The following is a 25,889-nucleotide window of genomic DNA, read 5'->3' as shown; positions in this document are numbered from 1 at the left end:
TTTAGGTGATTTCTTGATTCAACAGGTCTGGCAGTAATCAGGCCTGGGTGTGGCTAGTGAAATTTAACTCAGCTTTCCAACCAAATGTGGTTAATCACAGTTAATTCATGATTTAACAAGGGGGGCAATTACTTTTTCACGTAGGGCCAGGTAGGTTTGGATAGCTTTTTTCCCTTAATAAAATGAAATCATCATTTAAAAACTGCATTTTGTATTTACTCGGGTTATCTTTGTCTAATATTAAAATTAGTTTGGTGATCTGAAACATTTAAGTGTGACAAATATGCAAAAATATAAGAAATCAGGAAGGGGGCAAATACTTTTTCACAGCACTGTATATATAAATTCCCCACATTGAGCTTTATTCAATAACCCGAAGGAAAGAGAAAGTAAAGAGAAAGTGGACAACACACAAGCAAAAAGTCTAAAAGCTATTATGTTGCTACATTAAAGCTTCCCTGTGGAGTTTTTGATCTCCAGTAGGGCTATGGTTTTATTTACAAGAAAGCTCCACAGAGCACCTTTAACAGCATGGAACAATCCAGAATTCAGTTTGATTCAAGGAGATTTGATTTTGTTCAAATCATTCATGAAATTAATTTATCATTCACATTATTATCCTTTCATACAAACTTACAAATAGTGTTTGGGACAAAAAATATCCTATATTTAGGCACACAGAAAACAACACAACAACATGCCACTCAGTTAAGTCAATAACACCACATGGGGAATCAAAGATCTTCTTGTTTGCCTGCAAACATCAGTCTCACTTTCATCCATTAGCAAATCAGACCAAATCAGGTCAATTAAAAGGCTCTCAGTCACACCTCAAGGAGCTTTTCAAAGCTGAAGAGGCATCATGACATCCATTTGTAATCATCCAAATAAACCAAAGTCTGTAGTAAGAAAGCCATCTGTCCTTCACTGTCCATTGGAGCTACTGCTGCTGCGAGCAAGAGTTTTTTTTACAGAGGCATCAGGTTTTTCTTATCACACTTCTCCATTATGGAAATAATGGACAAAGCAGTACACCACAAACTGGTACATTATAAAACACATTAATGATATTAGGTGTGAGGAAAGAGAGGAGGCATCGAGGAGGAATAATTCTCATCTAAAAAATTCATAGATCTTGGAGGATCTTGCAGGAAAGTTGAAGACACAAGCTACGAATGGCAGAGAAGCTTTTGGAGGAAAAAGCTTCTCTGCCATTCGTAGCTCAGGTTTCTTTAAACTGTACCTTCTAGGATGTGATGTTATTACAAGTGACATACATTGAAGAATAAAGACAGATAGAGGGAACAAATGTGCAGAGTGAGAGTACATCCTGAAGTGTGAAACGGTGAAGTGACATCCCAAGAAACAGATGCTCCATTTGACTGATGGCTCAATGGAGCTTGATTGTAGACACAGAGACAGAACTGTATTGATGAATGCAACCAAAAGCAAGGCCTTTCAAGCACCAAACTGCAGATGTAGTTAAATGGCTAATCACTGGTTTGCAAAATCTGTCTCACAGCATATAGAAATAAATGTTTCAGTTTGGATGGAGTAATTCCCTACACTCAAGGCAGTGTTGTCACCTGGGCATCTGCTCCTCATGTTCCATCATCCTTGCCTGCTGTGAAACAGACTGTTGTCCATTCTCGTTCTCCATCTGAGAGCCTCAGCATACCTATGAGAAGTGAATGTGAGAGTGACAATGAAAATCCAAACTAGGCAGTCATAAGTATAAAGGAAAAAACTCAAGACGGGCAGAGAAATTCATTTAAACGAGGATGCATTATAAATCGGGGTAGCTCATGTAAGATTAAAGGTGAGCAAAGCAAACAGAGCGTGACCATCTGTTGCCAAGGCTAAGAGAAGGGCTCCTTGATTTTCTTTCATTACGTATTAAAGTCTTTTCCACTATATAACGCTGAATGCTTTATACTCTAGTCCCTCTGGGTTGTGGGTGATAAGTAGTGCTGAAACAATTAGTCGATTGATCGATCGCCCGCTATTTTAATGATCGACTAACGGTTTAACTAATTTTTCCAAGTGAAAGTAAGAAAAGAGTCCAGTTTCTCAATTGTAAGAACTTACTGCTTTCTTGCTCTGTTTAATGTTAGTGTAAATTTTGTAGGCCAAACAATTGATCAATTAATCGAGAAAGTAATGGATAATGAAATTAACTGTTAGTGGCTGCCTTAGTGATAAGTGAGCAAGTGAACAGTTTATCTTTTAGAATAATCACCTCAAACATGGCAAGGCAAAAAATAGACCCAACTTCTCTCTCTTCACTCATACACCGTCCTGAAGCAAAGACATGAGTAGGCAACTTCAATATTACACATCAATAATATTAATAGTGTTGTAAGTGATAATAACATAAAATAAATACTGGAGTAATAATTATACAACTTAACTCTGCTATAGCCCAAAATAATATCGGGGAATTATACCAACACAGATATTACTGTAATGAACCACATACAGTGTATCGTACAGCTTATTTACACAACATAAATTAATGTAAATGTAATTAAGTAAACTAACAAACAGGAAACACAATGCCTTTCCTCTTTTCCTGTCTCCTATAGACAATATCTGTCTTTCTCGTTCTCTCCGTCCTTTACACCCTCTGCCCCCCCGATGCTAACCCCCACAACCACCTTCTTTCTTTCTCTCTTATGAATGAGCGATGGCAAGCTGCCAAAGATGTCCTTGTGATAGTGGTCACCGACTGTGTTGCTGTGGTAACTCGGAGACTTAAGATTCATGGCATCTATTCAACAACCTTGTCAGCATGAGCTCAATAACTTCCCCCACCTATCTGCAGGGTAATTTTATTTTGAATGCCCAAGTGGTGCAGTGCTGCACAGGTGCAGACTGAAGTGTCTGACTAACTTTGTTTGTACTTGTAACAGTACATGCAGTACTTTACTTGTATATTTGACAGGCAAAGTGTTTATTCTGACACAAAAATGAGTGTGCTGATATCTAATTGGTTGGTTGTATTTGAGTTTTGTCCCTTTAATCTCTGCATTTTGTCATTCAGTCATCATATTGATTTTTTTCTCACTGATGTAAAGACTTCATCTCATGTATACAGTATTAACATCCACAGCAAATGTATGCATTGTGATCATTTGGTTCTTTCAATTGATCATTAGGTTTGTTTTTAGCTGGAATATCATACACAGCATAATAGCCTATGGATGAAATTGTGCAGCCTTTCAATGAACCCAGACGGCTTTACGTAAAGTTATGGAGGGGTATTAAAATGTTCGACTTCAGCAATATTACTGATTGATTTGTCTGACACTCTGCTGTGATATATGTGCATGTGAGGCACACATCATATCTACAACACTGTAATGATATAATGAGTCTTTTACTTTTATTTCACTTAAATAATGAAGGCTGATTTTCACTTTGTGTTTTTTTATTATCCAAAGGCTGCTTTACATCACTGGAGATGTTTTGTTACTTCTTTGCTTCATGTGACTGATTTAAAAAACAAGACTTGCGGTGAATATAAAAGCTCCATCACGGCCGTGCAAAGTGCTCTTGTCTAAAAAAAGGCCATTACAATATGAATCCTTTGGTCAGCACATCTCCTGCGTGTTTGGTAGTAAATGAGCAGTTGACCTCTACATTCCTGAGTGGTGGGTTTGGAAAAGTGTGTGTTTATGAATCACTTGTTTGTGTGTGTTTAATGTCTCCCGACGAGTAGAGAAAGAGAGTCCTTCAGTTGGAGTTAAAGACTAGTCTGTCCTCAGAGATTTACAGCTTATATAAGAAGTGATAATCTAATTAAGGCTGTTTGAAAAATGTGTTTGAGTTCATCAAGTGCTGAGATTTCTCCTCCTCCACTTAAATCTAGGTCACCACTTGAGAGGAACAGCATCACTTGAATATGTCACCATTGTGTACAGATACCAAAGGTAAGGGCTAGACAGGCGGGGGACCTCAAACTGGAAGAGCAATTCTTTGAGAAATTATTATCAGTATGCTTTGCCTGTATTGTGTTCTACCCATATCCCCTAAAGTATGGCATGACGAACGCTGTGTTTTTGGATTTGCTCCATATGCAAATGCACCAGCCTGTCTAGAAGAGATGTGTGATTCATTTGTGGTAACATAGCACTACACTACGCTTTAAAGCAAGCTATAGTGTAGACCTTTGAGGGCTTTTGTTGTCACAATATTGATCCCATTAAAAGTTATTGACCTTGAATCTGGTGTGCATGTTGTCTTTTTTCTTTGTAAACCACAGCTGGTTTTTGAGGGCAAACAAAATGTGAAATATTATCTCTCAGCCTCCACCACAGACTCTGCCTCATTCATGGAGCTGCAGTTCAGAAGGAAATGAGATCAAGCAACTGCAAAGGCTGTTTTATCTAGTCGAGCTGTCATGCTATATAGCCGCAGGTTCTATTCTGGCTGCTTTTGCGCCGCCTTAGGCAGCCAGACTTGAGCCGGGAGTCACCTATTTTGATGTTGTGCTTTTTAAAATATAATAATCCCCACCTTCTGGGTTCATAAGCTTTCATATTATATGTCTGTGTGTGTGCATCTCTGAATTCTGTCAGAGTGCATATGCTCCGCTTGCAATGTGACTGATTATCGCTGTGCGCTCTGTGTTGTCACGTAACGATGGGATGCATATGTTCCTCTGTGTGCGTGTGAGCGCATATTTGTGTGATGCAGAGTTGGGAGGAATATCTGTTCTCCTCATGTAGACACACTTTGTCCTCAGATAACACTGTCAAGGTAATACCACTCTCCCCGTACATCTGATGCAGTAACGTTCACCCGTCACAGCTCAGGCAACGAAACCAACGGGGGGGGGGGGGGCAAGAGGGGGAGGAGAAGAAGAAGAAGAAGAAGAGAAGAAGAAGAAGAAAGGGAGAGCTTTTAATTTCCTCAGCAGCACAATCAGACAGAAAGTGGAATGAATTCTAGATGAGTTTCCAATTGAATGACAGGCTGCATTTCATAGAGTCTACTAAGAAAAAACAAATGTAGATCTCTTTCAGAAAATATAATTGAGGATGAGCTCACCTTAACAGTATGTCAACTACACAAGAGCATGCTTCCGGGTTACATTTTGTCAGGGGGCATCGTGTTCATTTTTTTTTTTCCATTACAAATATATCTTGATGGGTCCTTCAATCTCTAAAGAACTCATCCGTCTTGAGCGATTTGAAGCGTTTGGGCAGGTAAGGATGATCTAATTGGCCTCATGTTTGAGATCATTAACTACTGTGGATTTCTTTCCACCACTCAAATCTAGGTCAACAATACTCACAAATAACATCATTTGTGGAAGGAAGGAAACTCTTTCATGCAACCTCTAGACTGTGAAGCACAATCGACAAATAAATGATCACTGCAAATGTCAAGGTCATAGTAGTTTACAGCAATTTCTAGCCATGTGTCTTCAAGCAGTCTATTCACCTGCCTCAGTTAGCCCACAAAGGCGCCTATTGTCACTCAACACTATACACACAGCAGCTATTGAACTCTAAGTAACTAAAAGCTCTCAGAAGCAGTTCTAAGAAACATCATTCATATACTGTTCATTTTTCTTTCTTCTTTATCTAGTTTACAGTTGCGAGAAAGACACGTTGGGAGAGATCCCATTTACATGGTTCACGCTTTAAAACACTGATCCATGTGGACATAAAATCAAGTGTGTTCACACTCAACAATTTCCACCTTCCACCATCATCACCAAGGCAGCAAAACAACCCTTTTTTTCCCAGCTTTTTTCTTTCTTGCTAGGGTAACAAATAAAGGTCACTTCCAAATGAGCTACCTCAGGACATACAATAAAACTGCTGAAATTTCCTCCTAAAAAACACCCCACCTTTCCATTGTGCTCAAGATATCTCTAATAACTGATCCTTTTATCGCTTCGCTTTTCTTAGAAACTGCCCGTCAAATAAGGGACTTATGGTGCACTTAACAACGGCTAAAAAGAAATCTAAGAGGCCAGCATTGATTTAAAAACCCAGTTTGAAATGTTTTTTGCTCCAAATGGTGCTTCAGAACATTCTGATTGCACCCTGAGTGCCCTCAGTGATACTCTTTGAAGTGCTTGGAGCCGTGTGCTGAAGCTCAGTATGTGCTTATATCCGGAGCTTTTGTTAGTCACTTCATATGTACTGAGTTCTGTGCCATCATTATTCAATGATTCACACTGTGCAGCCAAAACACTCATTCTTATCTGTTAAGAGGCTGCAGAGACGCAGTCAGACAGCTCTGGGTGGGTGGATGGGTGGGGGACAGAGAGAGAGAGAGAGAGAGAGACAGAGAGAGAGAGAGAGAGAGAGAGAGAGAGAGAGAGACTCTTGCTCTCTCTCCCTCTCTCTTGTGGGAAAAGACTTTCCTCTCTTCCTCACAACATGAAGCCAGAGAGCATCCTGACTTCAAGAGCTTTAGATCCTGAATATTCACGCTGGTGGCATTTTACCATGTGTAGGCGGCGAGGGTTTGCAGAGATAGGAGAGAGTGTGTGAAGTATTGATCACTGTTGCTGTTGTCCCTGTTTGCTCCGTGTCTCACAGTGCCAGCTAACTCTCAGAGAAAGACAGTGAGACATAGATACAGAGAGAAGGTTGCCGTTATAAGGCACATTTATTCAACGGGGATGAGCTGAACACAATTAGGATTACTTCAGAGAGATATGTGCAAAAACAACAAAAGGAATGATGCATGCAACACATAAAAAGAGGCCACATGAATACTGGTAATTTTTGTTTTTCTGTGCGTCACTTTGAGATGCTACAGCTTTGCAAGCCTGAATTACGTAACGGTATATTAATAAAGGAATGGTTTTTGATTTGATTTTAGCATAGTTGAGTTCCTTACTGAAATGAAACACACACATCTTTATCTTAAGAATCCCACCTTCTCCTCTTTAACTAGTGTTGGTTGGTGATGCTTAAACTGTTAGATGTCAACATTTTCTGAAGTTCAACAACTTACATTATGTTGTGATCAAATATTAAGTTTATTTTTCTCTGCCTTGTCTCCCTCTAAATTCAGTCAGTGACTTCCTACATTTCCCAGGATGACTATTAACAAAGCAATGCAAGTCTATGATTGCAGCAGTGTCCCTTATTAAAAATTAAACATATCTTGTGGCTGCAGTGCATTGTTGTCCATTAAGCCTCCTGCTGGTGAAGACATTGGCATGTCATTGGTGTGACATTGGTATCAGTAGGGGATTCTCTGGAACAATCCAGACATCAGTTATGTGTGGGAGTAAGACAAATCCACCAATAAAGAACAAAATGGAAGCAGAAATTCAAGGAGGACAAACTTTGTGCTATAAGCTGCCACCTGATTCACTTTTGTAGAGGCAGATCTACTGACCTGCCTCACACAATGCATCTCTGGCAGAAAGAAACTGACAGAACAGACAGAAATAATGTGTATTTTTGTCATCAACTCAGTTTGTTTTTTTATTTGAAAGTTCTCCCTCTTTCAGTTTTGCTGGCCCTCAAATTCTCCTCTGGCAGCTCTTTAGTTACAGTATTTGCCTGTGCTCCATCATTGTCAATTAGACTCCAATCACTAACTGGGATGATTTTTTGCTCTAGGGTATTTGACTCGCTACAAGCTTTCATTAAAACATTATGCTACAATACTAGCTTGTGAACTGCCAAACCCAAGTAGTCACAGATTTACATATCAAACCCAGATTTATTTCGCCATTAATCAGAACTGTTCCTCTCTCACCAGTATAACCACAGAAATTAATTTTCACCCACACAAAACCTTCATTTGTGAGAAATACAACTGAGCTGCATGCAAATTGTGTTACCTTTCTCTGATGACTTCCACTGATAAGTCGCATGTGTGTCACACGAAGATGGAGAGGAAAGAAAATTGAGGGGGATGATCCATGAAGTCAGACCTGCGAGAACAATACAACACTTCAGTGCAGTGCACAGTCACAACATACAGACACCACACGCCAAGTTACAGTTTGTTTTATTTCCAATATTATTGCTTCTCTTCACTGTGAGGTTTAGAATTAATTTGAAGATTTAATTGAAGAAAACATTTGATTGATTCAAAGATCTACAGGGTTAAGCACCGCAGGTAGGGAAGCAGCGTGTATTTCTGTCTGTCACAGTAGCACTGTAATACTACCACTGAGAAGCACAAAGTCTGTATATAGTGGCTTTAATGGGGGTAATGAGACTGTTGCCCAACCATTTCATTTTGAATTACAGACACTGTTCACAAAAGAATCACACTTTAATGAATTAAGCCTGAGACCTCATGCCCATGACTGCCTCTTTTCAGAATAATCTTTCAGTAATAATGCTGTCATCATCTGGTTGTGTTATGTCTCTGTTGAAAATGATGATAAACCTTGAATCACTGCAGCTGAAAAGAACAGGAACTTGACCATCCATATTGAATAGCACTTAGTACAGAAAATCCTTTACAGGTGGAGGGATATAAAGCGTTTGCATGTTGAACTCTGTGTACACATTTTCCATGTGTATATTTTTACACCGAGGGAGGGGTTTGGGGAGATCTGGCATTGGCATTCGATCCGACTGGCATATCGGGGCCATGCTCTACTCTCTGCTTTGCTCCCTTCTGTGTGTTCTTGGAAACGTGGCTGCCTTGTGTTGCCCTGCCAGGCCCTTGAGACAACTCCCAGTACATTTCTGTCTCAGTGACGTGTGCAGATGTTTGTGTGTGTGCCTGTCTGTGTCTGCCATTCCCCAGTGCCAGCTTTGGTTCAAATGTGTTAACTCAGTCAATGCTGAAAACAAAACATTTGCGTCTGAAATGTGTGTTTTGTTTTTTTTAAAAGTGACATTATACATTTGTCTTCTCTGCTCTGCAAAGTTCGTACGTGGGGCTGTTTCGGGACACAAACATACTGTGATGGATCGTGACAAGAAACTTCATTGCTAGACTTCAAAAATTCAATGGCTGTTGCAGAATTCAATAAGTGCAGCTTACTGGAGGTTTTATGTGACAAATGACTCAAATCAGGGAGATTTGTCAAAGGAGAGGCAGAAATCTGACAGCAGTGATTGTTAGTCACCAACTTCCTCGCCTCTCTGTCCCTGTTTGTATCTGTTTACCTCTTTCTGTCTTGCTCACACACAACCTCCACTTACTGTGGCAAGTTCATGAAAAGTGCTCACTCTCTCGCTTGCTTTCTCTACCCCCCGTCTCTGTTGTCCAGATGGAGGAAGTAATAGCACGCATGCAGGATGAGAAAAATGGCATCCCCATCCGAACAGTGAAAAGTTTTCTAACCAAGATCCCCAGTGTTTTTTCAGGTAAGGTTTTTTTTTTTCTCTCTACACTGTTCTGTTGCTCTCTTTTCTTTTCTCCTCTCCTCCACTTGACTCCCACCCACTAAGTACCCGACTAGTACCCTGTTCTTGCCAAACAAAACACTGAAAGTATTTAGAGAGTTGTCCGTTTTGCATTTCACACCAGCGGTGCCAGAATGTCAAGGGGATCATATTGGAATTTCGAGCTGTGCAACCTAATAGATAACAATCCATGCTGGAGTGATACTCCATAACACTACATTGAAAAGCTAAGAGGAGGGAGGCTATCATCACTGTCATTATTACTGCACATGAAGATAGAAAATAAACAACGCACTATATACTGTAATATAAATTTACAGTATTACAGTATCAAATTAAAAGCCTATAACAGCTAATAAAAGTAAATAAAAGTCATTCTACAGCTACAGATCAATTTCGGTATCAAAATCCTGATAAAATATTAAGGATGTATAAAAGCCTACTGATAAATTATTAATCCAAACCTTTAATGCATTTTTTTATTTACATCTGGCCAAGCAACATAAGCTCAGATCCATCTCTGTTCCGCCTTTTTGTCGGATAGTATACAATCAGTGCAGCTGACATGACATGACATGACAGAACTGCAACAGATGGCTATATTTGTAGTTCTGTTTTGCAACCTACCCTAAATACAGTACATCCCTTTACCTAATGATGATTTCACTTTATCCACATTTTTAAAAACTACATCATAAGCAATGTATTACAATGTATTTTTGTCAAAATGCGTGAAGTTTCTATCCTGTTAGCGTCATAGTGCAGCAAATGTAGTGTTGATGTGCGATCAGTGGATCAGGACTTTTCCCTCCACGAGTGTAATGCTCAGACTTCATGCTACAACGCTGCTTTCCTGGCTGCTTCTAAGGCTGCAACAAGGACACAGTCCCTCTGTAGCCTCCCCTCTGTCCACACTGCCACTTGTGTTCATTGGAGCACTTGGCCAAGCTGTAAGCAGGGATGTAACCCAGGTTGCTGCAGTGGGCTTTTCCTCTGCGCCACTTAGACCCTCAATTTTATTAGAAATACATTCATTTCTTCACTTGTTACAGTAACAGCACCTGCTCTCAAAAGACTGTAGTGCTGACAGAGCTGGTGTATCTAGGTCCCATACTCATACATACTACACACATACATACTAATAAAAACTGTTGCAAATGTGGCTATTTTCTTTTAGTGGTGAGCCAAGTTAAACAATTGTTTTTTTTTATCTGAAATGTTACAAAATGTCTAATCACGCAGGTGCTGTACACTGTATGTGCTTGTATTTGTCAGCCACATATTTATATACAAATAACATGTGTTATTTTACTATATATTTACTATATATATGCATGATTTCATATGGTTCTACTACCATGATTTTTACAACCTCTAAATATTATAGTGACTTTCATTCATTTGATATTTTTCTTCATACATTATTTCTACTTAATATGTTCACGTATTAATTTTCAGCTGTGCACGTTGACCTTTGCTGTATCATGATACTATTTACTGCAGCAATTATCCAATATTTGCCATCATTGGGATCATTAATTGTTGATGTTATCTCTTATCACTGCTTATATTATTGTCACATTCTGATGCACACACATGCTTGCGCCCACACACACACACATGCACAGTCCAATCTATGGGCATGATATTAATCAATTCGGAAGAACAGCCTTGTTAGAGGATTACCTTACACGTCTGATTTAAGCTCTCTCTTAGAAAGTGGGTCAACTTTGATAGTGTGAAAATGGGGTTGCATTAATGATGTTAATCCATGGAAAATCTCATCTGGTTGTGGGGGCGCTGAAAAGCAAGAGGGTGCAGTGAAAGAAAAATGGAGAGACAAAAGACAGATGGACAGACGGACAGTAATACAGAAAGATAACTTGATGGACAGAGAGACAGCCACAGGGACTGACTTTCTCACTGCATGAATTCCCTCATGTCTCCATATCACACCTTTCTTCTGCCTTCTGTGGCTCTCGTCTCCTCAACACACCCTCACCTGTCAGCATGACAGACAGTAATAATAGCTTGGAAAATATATATTTAGCCAAAGTGCCAAAGTCACATGTTGTGGCGGGGTGTGAAAATGCCCAGGGGGCAGAAGATGCTGTTATGTTTTTCTGAGATGTGAAAATGATTCAGTTGCATTCTCAGATGAAAGATGAATTGCAAAATGACATCCACCATATAAAAAGTTTGATGTCCATTCTAGAAAAATGGCAAAAGTTATAGACAAGTAATCTCTAGATCTTTACTCAAAATAGTTTTTTGGTGATTGTATCACCTGTTTTTAAAAATATATATATACACGTATAGTGTCTTGTCTTCTGCTCAGTTGTACATGTATGCAGCTCCCCTCGCCTCCTCTGTGACCTGTTTACATCTTAGTGTTTGTTTGTGACACTTGTAAATGTCTGATGTGATGCATTGACTGATTAAATAAAATAATTGCAACTGCAATGTGTGTGAGTCAGACAAATTGTGTTGTTACTGTACACAATGGATGCTACATTATGCCATTGTACCTCTTTGGTCATTTATATTAATGGACTACAGCTTGGAGAGGGTGTCAGAAAAGAAAATTTGGTAATGGATGGCCTATTACCCACCCACATAGTGCAAGGCCCGAGGAATTGGTATGCACTATGATGATGAGGGGAGGCGGGTTAAGAGTCATTGTTTTCCCTTTCATTTGCATCTATATGTAAAAAGGTGTTTCAGCACACTGTGAACATATTAGATATGTCGGTGATATATATTTATGTGCTTTTTTTTGTCATTTCAGGTTCTGAAATTGTACAGTGGATGATCAAGAATCTGGACATAGAAGATCAAGGTAAAAGAGCTAGTCGATGTAAATTTAGGGCAGATGTTTTAACAGGGATAGACGGGAGGTAAAGATGAGGCAGGTGCAGGCCGCTGCTCTAAAACAACAACGGGAAGTTAGTTCGTGATTGTTTGGCCGCTGATTTTGCCAATTTATCAACGCGGTCAGGAGTTTGGGACGCACTTTCAAACACTACGCACGATTGCCACAATTCGCGTCACAAATCGTACTCCTCATAACACACAAGTCAGCACTCAGACATGATACACACATTTTTAGATATCTTGTTACTTACACTTTCCGAAGATATAATTATCCATCGCGAATAAACATCCATAAATCATAGAGAAAAAGACGCTCCTTATAACTCCAGACTTCGCCTAAGAATCATCCCATTTTTAAATTTTCTTCAGTGTCAAAGTCATTCAGAGATAGTTGCCTGTACACCCATGGGTACACTGCAAACAGGAAGTGCCAACAGCTAATTCGGCATACTTTTAATGGTGTCACTTACCTAAATGTAAACAAATATAAGCTTAAGTACGGAGCTCACGGTGTAGCCCACAGCTAACTTAATGACTTCCTGTTGACATCCCTCAAACATCCTCCTGAGGGGGGGGGGGCTTTGAAAACCCCTGATCTGATGAGAATAGTGTGAGTCTTCTTAATTAATGCTAATGTTGATCTGAACTCTAAATTGTATTGTTACAGTTGTTTATACTGTAGGGTATAATTTCAAGCTTGCTGGTGGTTCTCAGGACATGAGAGGAGAAGTTAACGTACAACTTTTTGAATTTAGATGTTTTTATTAGTCTGCACTAAGAAAGAGGAACACCTACGTGCCTTTGTGGAACCTGCGTGTACTGTTAGCTTACTGTATGTAAAAGTCCACACTTCTGCATTTTCCTTTGATCTGTCTTTTTCTGTCCTTGAGCTACAGCAGACACTGCAATTCTTGTTCTTATTCTTCCTTTTTTTCCTTTCTCATTATTCTTATTTCATTCCAGTGTGATAAAGTTGAGCCAGGCTGTCTTGAGGGAGTTGTCAGATCATTAGTTGAGCCCCTCGTTGTACATAAAATGACTCCAAAGTGAGCATGTTGAACCGTGATAAATATGAAAAACTTCAAACCGGTTGCTTGCTTGCATTAAAGAAGGTGATAAAGAAGTATAGCTAACAATGTGAAACCTTTCTGAGGTTTAGTTGTATGTGTGTACTGTAGGTGTGTGTTTACTTGGATATTGGAGTGTTTATGTGTGTGGGCATGCATTCCAGTGTCTGCTCCAGTGAGTGCCTCAGTATTGCGCAGCCAGTTCATAGTTGTGATACTTAACTGACTCATCAACTCACAATTCCTTTGTGTGTTGTTTCATTTGTATGCAAGGATCTGCCTGCCTGTCTCTTTCTGTTTGTCAGTGGTGCTTGTTTATATCATTAAGGTTTGTATGCACGCGCTTGTGTGTGTGAGGAGGTGGAGCTGACTTTGTACAGAGAACATTTATGTGCATGTGTGTGATTTTGAGGGCACTAGGAAGCAGTGAGATCACGGTAAAACCCCTCTGCAATGTTTGAGATCAGTTTAACTTTACAGAGTGAACACACTGTCTCTGTGCTCTTGGTTTCTTCATCTTTTTTGTTTTCTTTTGTTTTCGTCTTTTTATTTACATGGACACATTTGTAAAACACACTTTTCCCCCTTGCCTCAGACAGTACTGTGATTAATAATGTATCTTTATCAGCACCTGTAATATGCCAAAAAAAGAGAGATAAAAAAAAGCCTGTCAAATCACTCCTGCTTAATGTGCTAAACTGGGCCTAAAATGCATATTTTACTATATCATATTTTACTGAGGTCTGGCAATAACACATATTTCATTCCCTCAAGCAAATTTACATTTATAGTGTTACATTTTGTGTCACCTGCAATATTGAAAATGCTCTTCCACACTCTCGATCAAAATTGCCAAAAACTGACAGTGAAGAGTCTGAAAACAGACAGATGTTCCATGTCCTTTAAGACTATTTTTTTTTTATCTGTCCATTTTTTTTGTTTTGGCAAACAGACACAAAACACGCTGTCAGTTGCCCTGCGGCGGTGAACAGAGTGTTGTGCAAAACTAACTGACTTCAACACATAACACTGGCAGGGTTGACAAACACAGCAAAGTGAAATGCAATTAATTTGGCTCACAGCATGATAGCAGCGTGTTTATTATGTAAAGGCAGATGAGCTTATATCAAAGTTGACTGGGGATTTAAATTTTTTATGCTTAATGAATGCCACAGATAATATACTGACGCACTCCAGATGAACTCATTATTGCCCAATTTTGCAATCTCTGTAGTTCCCAATCCTATTTTCATTCAGTACTGCATTTGATTAGCCGATGCAAATTCCTGCCCCCGAAGTTCTTCTCAAAAGTTTTAGATGTCTTTTGGGACGTTTTAGTAGAAGGTTTTGGACATTTAACTCTTTGTCATAATACTTTCATTAAAAGTCAGACCATTGCAGATCATTATCATTCATTGTTTTCCTAAAGCCAATTAGTTTGTCTTGCATGGGAACTATTGGAATTAACTGCTTACCACATTTAAGGTGGCCTGGATTTGATTCGTTACCATGCATGTATTACCGTGCAGGCCAGATAGCTCATGGAGGGATTGGAAACACTGAGAAGATAAATTATATACAACCTTTAAATGAACTGTCTGCTGCGGACGCTGCATATAATCCTTGAATTATACATTTAAACATTTCAGTTATACATCAGGAATCTCAAAACAGACCATGGATCTGCTCTCCTGAAAAAAAGTAGATAGGGCTTTTAACACTTTGAACCACTTTGAATTGGAACCAGCATGATTCACTCTGTCCAGTGATATGAATATCTCTGATCCATCACGAATAAAGTCATAATCACCAAAAGACGTTTTCTGCAGTTCCAAAAGTAATCCAGTTGATTGCTGTCTGTACACCTGTGGTTACAGAGCAAACAGGAAAATCTCAAAATATAATTATCCCTCAAGAAAATGTAAAACAACAGAGGTGACAAAATCCAAGAAAATAAAGCTTTTATACTTTAAATTATCATTATACTGTATGGCATGCCTACAGTAGCTAAGACATAGAGTTACAAAGCCATAAGCCTGTAAGTGAAGGAAGTGAAAACTGAGCAAAAACAGCCTCAAGTTCAAAGAAGTTAATGAACTATGGACTGCTTCACTCACATAGTGTGTGTGAATTAGCTTTGCTGCATTATCATTTTCATTTAGGCCTGCGGGGTTGTAAAAACCCAATCAGCTCCAGCATCAATGTGCAACTATTCTGACCTCTGACCTGCCTGAAAATAAAGTCCTGCAGGGGTATCAATAAGTGTTATTATTGATGTTAAATGTTATTTCCAAAATAAATTCTATGACACTGTAAAGCCTATATTTATAGATGCATCAGGACTGTCTATAAAATGTAGACTCAAAATATCATGCCAATATAACAATAATACAGATAAATTGATCTTTAATTGTTAATTGTTTTATTGTTTATAGTTGTTTTCATCACCAAATTTAAAAAGCAAATCCTCTTTTGTGCAAATCAAACTGCAACATTACATCACTTTATACTTTTGCTGCAAAATGTTGACATCTTTAAAGTATTATTATAATAATAATATATAATTATTAGCCACATATAGCAATTAGCTAGGTAAATGAGCTTGTGAGACACGTAGGTGGGAAACAGAGTGTGTTCTGTATGTGTGTGCGTATGAGAAAAAGTTAATAAACTGAGCTGAACTGCACATAAGCTAAGAAGATCACGCTGTCCTTTTTTTACAGAATCTAAAACATTCCCGCAGCACCAAGTACAATTTCTGAGGGTGATAAAATCTCTCCCTCTCAGGAGAATGTTTTGTTTGACTGACATGTTGTTGGCAAAGAGCTGTGTGTGTGTGTGTGTGTGTGTGTGTGTGTGTGTGTGTCTTCTGTACCTGTGTGGGAGAGAGCAGAAATGACAGACGAATAGATTTCTATCATAACTAAAAAAAAAAATGCAATATTACTATTTTAATTTTGTAAACGTCATCAGAGTTGGGAAAACTGTTTATCACGATGCCCCAAATACATACATACATACATACATACATACATCAACAAAACACTGTCAGCCAGTCAGACTGTCTGTGAGTGTGTGTCCGTGTGTTATTAAGGGTGTTTATTGCATATGAAAGATCACCTAATCTGATCAGTGGAACACCAGGGAACAGTAAACTGATCTCTGAGGGAGGACGTGTGGCTCATCAGAACAGCACCTAAAGTGGAGCACTAGATGATCTCTTTCAGTCCCCTGAGATCACCCTTCTGTACACTGCTACCCCGTCATACAGATACAGTATAAAAAGCCTGTAACTTCCTTAAAAAGAAAGGCATGGAATTATGAAATAGTGTTAGTATTATTTCACCAATCCTCTTAATAGTTCATGCATACAGTAAGTAGTATTTTTACTATTGTAGCAGGTTGATGTGGAGCTTGGTTGGGCCCCATTTTAAGGGTCACAAGATTAATCTGAGAGGCCGTAAGATGATTAATGAGGTTACACTTAAAGTTCTGATCCAAAAATTTGTATTGATATTTTGGACTTTTCTTGAATCTTTGCTTTTAATGTGAAATAATAGATAATCTGGGCCTCAAACAGTTATTTAAATGAAACCATCTAAGAAGTTTAGAGAGGGATTCTCTCTATGATTGAACTGGTATCAACTCATAGTCATCTGAAACATGGAAAGGAACTCTAACTTTTTTTATAAGGGGTCACAAACCAAAAAGATTAAAGTAGTGGTTTAATATTTTTAAAAAAACATGAATTTTCTGTGAATAAGTATAAGTACCTCAAATTACACTTAAGTGCAGTACTTGAGTAAATGTATTTAGTAACTTTCCATCACTGATTAAAACGAAAAAGATTTTTTATCACCTCAACATTTCCAAACAGCACATACTGTATTTCTACATACTGTAATAATATAATATTAGAAAAAAGTATATATATCTACAAATACAGAGTCTCTGTCCGTGTCTTTAGATAAAGCTCAGCTGGAAGAATTCCTCCACACTCCACTTGGCAGGTTTCCAATCTGCTGGGTTTTTGGCACAGAGCTGGTAATATGATGAAATCAAAGGGTGTTTTCCCCCCGGACTCTGAGGCCGGCCTTTCCTGACAACTTGACTAATTCCAGTCCAAGGTTTAGTCAGCTATAAAGCTTATAGAAATGCCTGCGATATGTTAAATGGAAGCCAGAAGTTCCCTTGCTACTAGGAATTGATCTCTATAGACTTTTACTAGAAAAGCAACAACAAAACAATCTTGGTTGATCTTTTATTTATTCCATGGAAAACCTCCATCACTCAGTCACATCAGTCTAATTTTGCGTTTTCAGATTAATTATTGTGTGCCCAACATCCTTATACTTTCCATACACTTAAAGAAAGGTAACCTTAGGTCTGGATACTCTGTTAGAACTGATTTTCTAAATTTTAAATAAGCAAAATAACTGGCTATGCAGTGTCAGGGAGAGAAACTGTTCTATCAGTTACTTTGTGTGGGGATGACATTCAACATTCATCCTCAAAACGTTGTCAGAAAAACCTTCAGCTTCACTTCAACAAAAGCAGAGAGACTGAGCAAACCATCACATGGACAGACACTCAGCTCTGTGTTTGAAGAATGGGAGACAGCGAGCTCTAACTGCACTGTTCTAGATGTCATTTTTCATGCTTTGCTGACTTTACTTTCATCTGATATTCATCCCATCTAAGATAATAATCCAGAAAATGACATTTCTGAATGGATAATAAGTAAAAAAGTACATGGTCTTCTTGAATTCTTCTGTATTTCGTGGACAGACGCAGTCCGTCCCTGTAGCTCTCCCTCTGACATATTAACACACCAAAATGTAATATACAGTAAATTACATATATACATGTGGGACAATATTGCTGTAAGAAATAGTACAGTGGATAAGGAGGAGGAAGGGGTGTGTTTATAAGTAAACAGGTTTAAATAACTTATGAGTCATAATTTATTAATAAATGCAGCCCAGTCGCACATATGCGCACTCACACACACACACATACACACATGCATACACATAAGCATCGTGACCTCTCAAAGCTGTGACAGTCACCTCAGTGGTAAAGGAAAAGCCAATCTATATTTATCTCACACACACATCCACCCGGTGCGTGTGGATATGGATGTGTGTGTGTGTGAGAGAGCAGAGATGTGCATATTTTATGCATGCATACAGTAATCTCCTGTTATAGCTCTGCCTATTTAGACCATGTCAAGCATTGCAACCAGTTTGTATCTGTTAGCTTATTAGCGTGCTAAGATCACAGTTTACTGCCAGCCACCCCTGGGCTTTACACAAAACATTCAGCAAATGATCAAATTACATGGCAGAAACAGACAAGGGCACTGCTGGCGACCAACATATAAATAACGTTTCCTCTACTGTTCATAATGACCAAAAAGTGTCAGTATTAACAGAGAGTTGTCAACACATTATACTAAACATGAATAATAGATGTCGACACCATGAAGGGGTTACAGGTTGAGAACAGCAGGGAATAACTGGTGGCAGACGAGACACACAGTTGATGATGATTACATGTTTTCATTATCTGATGGTTTTAAATCAGGGACAGTCAAGCGTGTGCTGTGGAGCGCCAGAGGGAAGCAGGTTTTCTCTCCAACCAAGCACAACACCAGGTGATTTGACTGATGAGTTCCGCCTCTCCGGCTGAAGGTGGGCTAATCAGCGAGACCTCCCGCCGTGCTGTTTGGTTGGAACAGAGACCTGCCTATACCTCTGTCAAAGCATGTGTCAGAGTCTATTAGAGCTGAAGCTGCTAATTCAGGTCCTGGTGTTCACTCTGGCCATTTTGTCAAGGATGAATTCATACCAGGGGGATGAAAGTTAATTAGCTGGTGGGACAAAAACGCAGCATGCTGGTTCAGGATCTGTGATGAGGAACTATTGATTGCAGGATAATCAGAGAATCTTTTAATGAAAAAGTGAGATCCCAAAGCAGATTTATCTTTTAGATAGAAGAGTGTTTATAAAAGAGGATAAATTAGAATTTATATTAAGAAAGGGCCTTATCACCCTGATCCTCAAAGCAAAGCCTTGACATTTTGGAAAATACGCTTGTTGAGATACTCTAATATCTGTCTGGAAAATATAAAGCTACAGCCAGCAGGCGGTTAGTTTAGCTTAACACAAAGACTTGAAGCGGGGAAACAGCTTCTCTGGCTCTGTCAGATGGTAACAAAATCCACCCACCTGCACCTGTAAAGGATAAGCAAATTAACACATTATATCTCATTCGTTTAATCCGTACAAAAACTGAAGTGAAAAAACAACAATTTGACGTTTTACAGGTTATGTGTCAGATTATTTCTTGGCCGTATAATATCTGCAAGACAAAACATTCTGATACATGTGGGAATGTTTTATATACATGAAAGTACATGTAATACTGTTTATATACAGTAACGTTGTATGTGCTGGGAAAACTGACAGAAAGAACAGGAGTACGCCAGGTTGTAAATTTACTTTTCACCTGTGTTTTCTCTCAGTGGAGGCTCTTCACCTAGGAACTCTGATGGCTGCACATGGTTACTTCTTCCCCATCTCAGACCACGTCCTCACTCTCAAAGATGATGGCACTTTCTATAGGTTTCAGGTAAGAAATATAACAGTGATGGTCTGATTCTAATTGGTCTTATGATATCTCTAGTAGTCTTTAGATATCTAAGGTGATATTTAAAAAGTCCAATAAAACCCAAAATTGTAAATGTTAATTTGTAGAATGTATTCTTTCGTCCACATTTTTATTAGGGACATATCGTGTCAAACATGATTTATGTCTAATAACTCTGTTTCAGCCATATTAAGGTTGTTCATGTGGGACTTTGATCCTTTTTTAAACATGACATACTATGTGTTTTCGCTTATGTATGAACAGAAAGTTTTAATCCAGAGTCATGTGATATGCCAACAGGGTTGCAGGGGATTACTACGACTGATAAATTGAAGCTCCTTCCATGCTGTTGAAAATAAAATCCAAAAATCTCTTTACACATGACAAATTTCCAACTGTGGAAGTCCCTCTGTGTGATATGCTGGAGTCAAAACAGTGATCAGGAGTCGCTGTGGCACATAAATACTTACAGGTTCATGAAATAAGAAAGAAAGAAAGAAAACCCCATCGCTCTGAATGTCATTGACAGTTTTAGTGATTTTTCAGTGAGCTCCCCCAAGTGTGCTGCATAGAACTAGCCAAAGTACATCAATGCTTAAGGCTGTTTGTGTTAGTAGCAGGCTTCACTTTGCTCTTTACGTGTAATCGGTTTTCATCTGAAGCCAGTCCATACAATGCTGCCCGAGGAGGGTCAAGATTCATGCTGGTGACTGTTCTCAGCGCTTGCTGAAAGGAGCTTATGTGCTTTGGATGTTATGCCGAGCCCATTATACAACAAAATGTTTTATTGTGACAGATGCAGGGCTGTGACTGCGTGCCCACCTCGCATGACAGCGCACACTCCGACTCAAAACACCATGTGGTTAGCTGTACGCTGCCAACGATGTACGGTTTCTTTTAGTTTTGTGTCTTAATGACCTGTTTTCCCCTTCAGACTCCATACTTTTGGCCATCAAACTGCTGGGAACCAGAAAACACAGACTATGGTGAGAGAGCTGTTCTGTTACAGTCTAACTGCTACTTTGTGCACGGAGCAGTATGTACCAAAGAGGCTAATGATGCAGACTGTTTGAGTAGTGCATTAAAATGTATTTGTCTAGTCGATATGTTGTTACTGCTGATGTTACAAAAAGTTGAAAAGATGAAACACAAATGATGCAACTGCATTATGTGGATGATCGATAGAAACATAAAACACATTTTGTTTTAGATGCTTGGCCCACAGTTAGAGTCAGATATAGTCCAGTCAGCATGCAATAACTCTGTGTGCTTTCTTTCTTTTTTAAATTTGATATATTTATATTTTCAATGTATTCCAAGCTCAGTCAATTGCCTCAGTCATACTCTCTGACTGATTACAGTGAAGAAAATCCAGGGATGTGTTTGTGGGCGTGCACTTGTTGTGCACATTTGGCGTTTTAATGGTGGTACAGGGATGAGCTTTTCATTGTTTACAGCGGAGCAGAGTGGAGATAAACATTTCATAATGCCAAAAATGGTTTGGGTGAATAGCCGCAGCCTTGCAGGTCTTTCATTTGTTGTTTGAGTTGTAGGAGAGGCTAATGCTCGCTGTGGGAATAATCCTGTGAGTGTTAGGGGAAGTTAGAGTGTCTCAGATGCAGCAACTGATGCACGTGAACGATGCCTCTTAATGAAAACAGTCTAATGGCATAATGAAGCCTCCACATAATGGTCAGTTAACAAAGGGATGAAGGGATGATGATAGTACAGGAAGACATCAAAAGACAGGCGTGCTTGCACACACGCACACACAAGCACACACTGTAACAGACACTCAGACACCATGCACAGTCAATGACCTTTGTGATCTGCAGGCCAGTTTAAATGTGCAGTTGAGAGGATTAAATGAGTAAACGCAGGGCCACTTAAGGTTGATAAAACCAAGCTGAGATCCCGTTTTCCCTCTATTACCAACCTCTCTGTCTCTCTCTGTCTCTCTCTGTCTCTCTCTCTCTCAGCTGTTTACCTCTGCAAAAGAACAATGCAAAATAAAGCACGTCTGGAGCTTGCAGACTATGAAGCGGTAAGTGAAAGGGGTCTTTTAGTGTCAGCACTCCTCTCTTCACATATCAGTTCTGTTCCTGTGTTGGCACCACGCTCAGGCTTTATCTCTTGCCTTTTTTGTTCATACTGACACTGAGAACATTTGTTTTTCTGTGTGTCACTGCATCATTTGTAACTTTCCTTTCACCAAAGCTATTAAATGAATCACCTGGTTAGTTACACTCAGGGTTTTTTTCATTCAGTGTGTGAGCGGGGATCATTAAAGATGGTATCCAGCCGTGCACTGTATACATCGTGTGCAGTAAACATAATCAGCCCAGATCGCCCTAAAGCCTACACCCCCCCCCCCCCCCCCCTTTTTGTTCTTTGTTTTACTTGCAGGAGAGCTTAGCAAGGCTACAGAGAGCTTTCGCCAGGAAATGGGAGTTCATTTTTATGCAAGCAGAAGCACAAGCGAAGTAGGTTTCTATAAGAACCACACACGCATTAAGCCATTATGAGTGAGTCCTCTTACACCCTCATTATGACATGATTAAACTTAATGGTTTGCTACAACTTCCCTGTAATTACCAGCACACAACTTCATAGATGAACTACATATTAAACATGTGATGGAGTAAACAGATCATATGTGTGTTTGGAATAAGCTACATGCTCTGTAAAAGCTGTTCTGAACTCCCTTTTTTCCTTTTAAGAGTGGACAAGAAAAGAGACAAAATTGAGAGGAAAATTCTCGACAGTCAGGAAAGAGCATTCTGGGACGTGCACAGACCAGTGGTGAGTGAAATTACTGATGTTGCTGTTACCGATATCATTGCTGACATTATCAACATCATCTTAATTGTTCCTGCAAAAGTGAATAATTTTGAGAAAATAATTTCACACTGACCACACTCCGCTCCACCACACACACAAAAAAGAACAATTACATACTGTAGATATGGTAAATCATTTACGCTCTCTGGGTTATTTTAAGCTATTCCACGCATTTCACAGTCAGTAGGGATGCGTCGAGCTGTGTGGCGAAGAAATAATGTTTTGAAAATGTTGCAGTTACAACCACGTCATTTATGTCCTTTATATGTGAGCTATACTTTCCTGATTCCTGTGACATATGAATGGTGTAAAGAGATGAATCACCCATCGTGTATTACTCTTCCACACACATGAAATGCCACATCAATAACTGTCACAACACATCAGCTTCACTGCTGCTCTTTACCTTGTTCATACACACTTGCTTAGCATTAGCATTTAGTTTCCCCCTGAGGCTAAAGAGTCTCCTCTGCTGTATTTCTCTGAAAGCCACTGCTCTATGCTTAATTGGAAAATAAGTTCAATTTATGCGTCCTTGGAGCAACATAATCAATATTAATTCAAATTTCACAGTGACGCCGTCAAGCTACTTAGCTTTGTTCTCCTGGAAGAGACCTAGATTAGACCACTTGTTCAATCAGCCAGAATTTGCACACTAAGACTCTGATTTCCCGCTGGTTTACTTGTTTTGCTAGAATTGGCACATTCCATGTTTAATTAACCAGCACCAACACATTGTCCCGGAGACTTCTCAGAATCACTTCACACCCCAGCCAAGCATATTGGATTTGATTAACTGACACTCACATAATGGTAGAAAAAATGCACCCTCACCGTTTGTGGTGTCATCCTAGAGGGCAAAGCATAAACAGCTAAAGTGGTAAAAATTTAATTTAAGTTGAATTAACTCATGATTTTCTGGTTTTCTCCTTCTTCTTCTCACAGCCTGGATGTGTGAATACCACAGAAGTCGACATAAAGAAGTCCTCCAGAATGAAAAACCCCCACAAAACCAGAAAGGTAGAGTACAACGTCCCTCTAATACACCTTTCTTTTAAGGTCAGGGTCGATTACACTGTAACACAGACACGAACAGACAGGCTTGTGCTTCCTTGCTGTGCTAGTCAGCGGCTGCGAGGCTACTGCAATTGTAATAGTTCTGTTTTATTTTTATGTTTTTTCTTGTCTCAGTCGGTGTATGGGCTGCAGAACGATATCCGTACCCACAGCCCAACCCACACCCCCGCCCCAGAGGCCAAGCAGCCTACAGAAGAAGAACTGCAGGAACAGGTTAGACCTCCAGGTGGCGCTCTACTATCAGAGAAGGAAATGCTAGCTACTCAAACTGTAGTTGTAGTTTTTATTTTTCATATGTACAGTATATCATTTTTGGTATGCAATAAATTGCATTTGTTAGTATCATTTTAATACAATTGTGATGTGTACATAACTAAGCACAAACTAGTACAGAGTTTAAAGTGCACACATAAAAAAAGTCAAATGATAAAAACATCATGCAGTTGGTTTGTAAATATACTTGCACACAAACTGATGTATTCTAATTGTTCCCTGCTATGGTTTCAGATCACCTTTTGGCAATTGCAATTAGACAGGCATCGACTGAAAATGTCCAAAGTGGCGGAGAGGTGAGCGATGTTCTTTGTGTCTTTATTCAGTTTAGCCATCGATCTGTTTATTGAGCCTTTAAACGGCCTAACATGGTGTGGAATTAAGAGCTCCGATGACCTTGAGGAGTGATTGGGCCCAGACAATGCCTTCAGTGAGCGTCAGCGGTGATGCTGCCAGATACTGGATGGAACACAAAGTGTCGATTTGTCATTTCCTTCACTGAAAAGAGAGGTGCATTCAGCAAAGAGTTCTCCAGCCCTGTGTCCAAATACAGGGTCAATCCCTTTTGTCAGACTCTGCCTCAATTCAATTTGAAGTATTTGCTCTCAGGAGGATTTCACTTCTCATTTTGTCAATTAAAGCTTTCAAATAAACAACTCATTCATAATCACTCACAGAAATATGGAGCATAATGTCGCCAGACGTGATAACTTGATTATAATAAACGTCAGCTTTCCATCAGTGATGCATGATTGATGTCGTTCATATGTTCTCTGTTGTTTCTCCTCGACAAACAGTTTGCTGGGATACACAGAGCAGTACGTTGAATACGACCCCTTCCTCACGCCTCCAGATCCATCCAACCCCTGGATCTCAGATGACACCACACTCTGGGAGCTCGAAGCCAGGTGGGTACATGAACAGTATAGATATTTAGATGGATACATAGATAAGTTGTTTTTACAGTTTGTACTGTGGTACTGTAGTGTTTTGTTGCACACATATTTCAGCTGTGAAAGATATATTGTATTTTTGCGTATCCTCCTCCAGTAAGGAGCCAGGCCAGCAGAGGGTAAAGAGGTGGGCTTTTGGCATCGATGAGGTTCTCAAAGATCCTGTGGGGAGAGAGCAGTTCCTCAAGTTCCTGGAGTCTGAGTTCAGCTCAGAGAATCTCAGGTACACGATGAAGTACACTTTCTACACACCAGCATGGAGGAAGGAAGGCGTCACCTAGCCTTAAAGCTTTAAGCTTTATCTTTGACTACATGAATATGAAGTATATTCACATGCATGACTACAAAGTTTGACTTACACTCAAATGAAATAGTATTTTGTTTCTCAGCAGATTATAATTGAAAATATTGGACTGTTTTAGTGCCACGTTTACTCCACAGTGATGTAAATAAACATTTTACATCATCATAAAACTAGAAGATTATATATCATCAAGATATAGTTGTTATGTTACATCAGTTCGTGGATTTAAAGAGCTGTCAACAGTGGTGGAAGAAGTACTCAGACCTTTTACCTACGTTAAAGTAGTAATATGGCAATGTAAAAATACTCCATCACAAGTAAAAGCCCTGCATTCAAAATATCATAAAGTAGAAATACAGAAGTATTATCAACAAAATGTATTTAAAGTATCAAAAGTAAAATTACTCGCTATGCGGAATGGCCCCTTTCAGAGTGTTAGAATCTTATATTTAGTATTTTATTTGATTATTATCATTAGTCCAATAACATGCAGCATTTT

At 39.2% G+C, this 25,889-nt stretch overlaps 1 protein-coding gene across 1 annotated transcript in view; it reads left to right on the top strand.

Annotated features, from left to right (window-relative positions):
- Positions 1–25,889, top strand: part of rgs7a (regulator of G protein signaling 7a) — a 46,383-nt gene that overhangs the window by 16,999 nt on the left and 3,495 nt on the right. The window contains exons 2-13 of the mRNA XM_070915495.1: positions 9,215–9,311; positions 12,139–12,189; positions 19,818–19,924; positions 20,877–20,928; positions 21,922–21,986; positions 22,349–22,425; positions 22,663–22,744; positions 23,729–23,803; positions 23,975–24,073; positions 24,368–24,429; positions 24,931–25,041; positions 25,184–25,309. Of these exons, the coding sequence (XP_070771596.1) occupies positions 9,215–9,311; positions 12,139–12,189; positions 19,818–19,924; positions 20,877–20,928; positions 21,922–21,986; positions 22,349–22,425; positions 22,663–22,744; positions 23,729–23,803; positions 23,975–24,073; positions 24,368–24,429; positions 24,931–25,041; positions 25,184–25,309 (1,004 nt within the window). The remainder of the gene's footprint in view (positions 1–9,214; positions 9,312–12,138; positions 12,190–19,817; positions 19,925–20,876; positions 20,929–21,921; positions 21,987–22,348; positions 22,426–22,662; positions 22,745–23,728; positions 23,804–23,974; positions 24,074–24,367; positions 24,430–24,930; positions 25,042–25,183; positions 25,310–25,889) is intronic.

This window comes from Enoplosus armatus, chromosome 12 (assembly GCF_043641665.1).
Source record: "Enoplosus armatus isolate fEnoArm2 chromosome 12, fEnoArm2.hap1, whole genome shotgun sequence".
NCBI lineage: Eukaryota > Metazoa > Chordata > Actinopteri > Centrarchiformes > Enoplosidae > Enoplosus > Enoplosus armatus.
The sequence above is the reverse complement of the archived record's forward strand: the minus strand, read 5'-3'. Positions and strand labels throughout refer to the sequence as shown.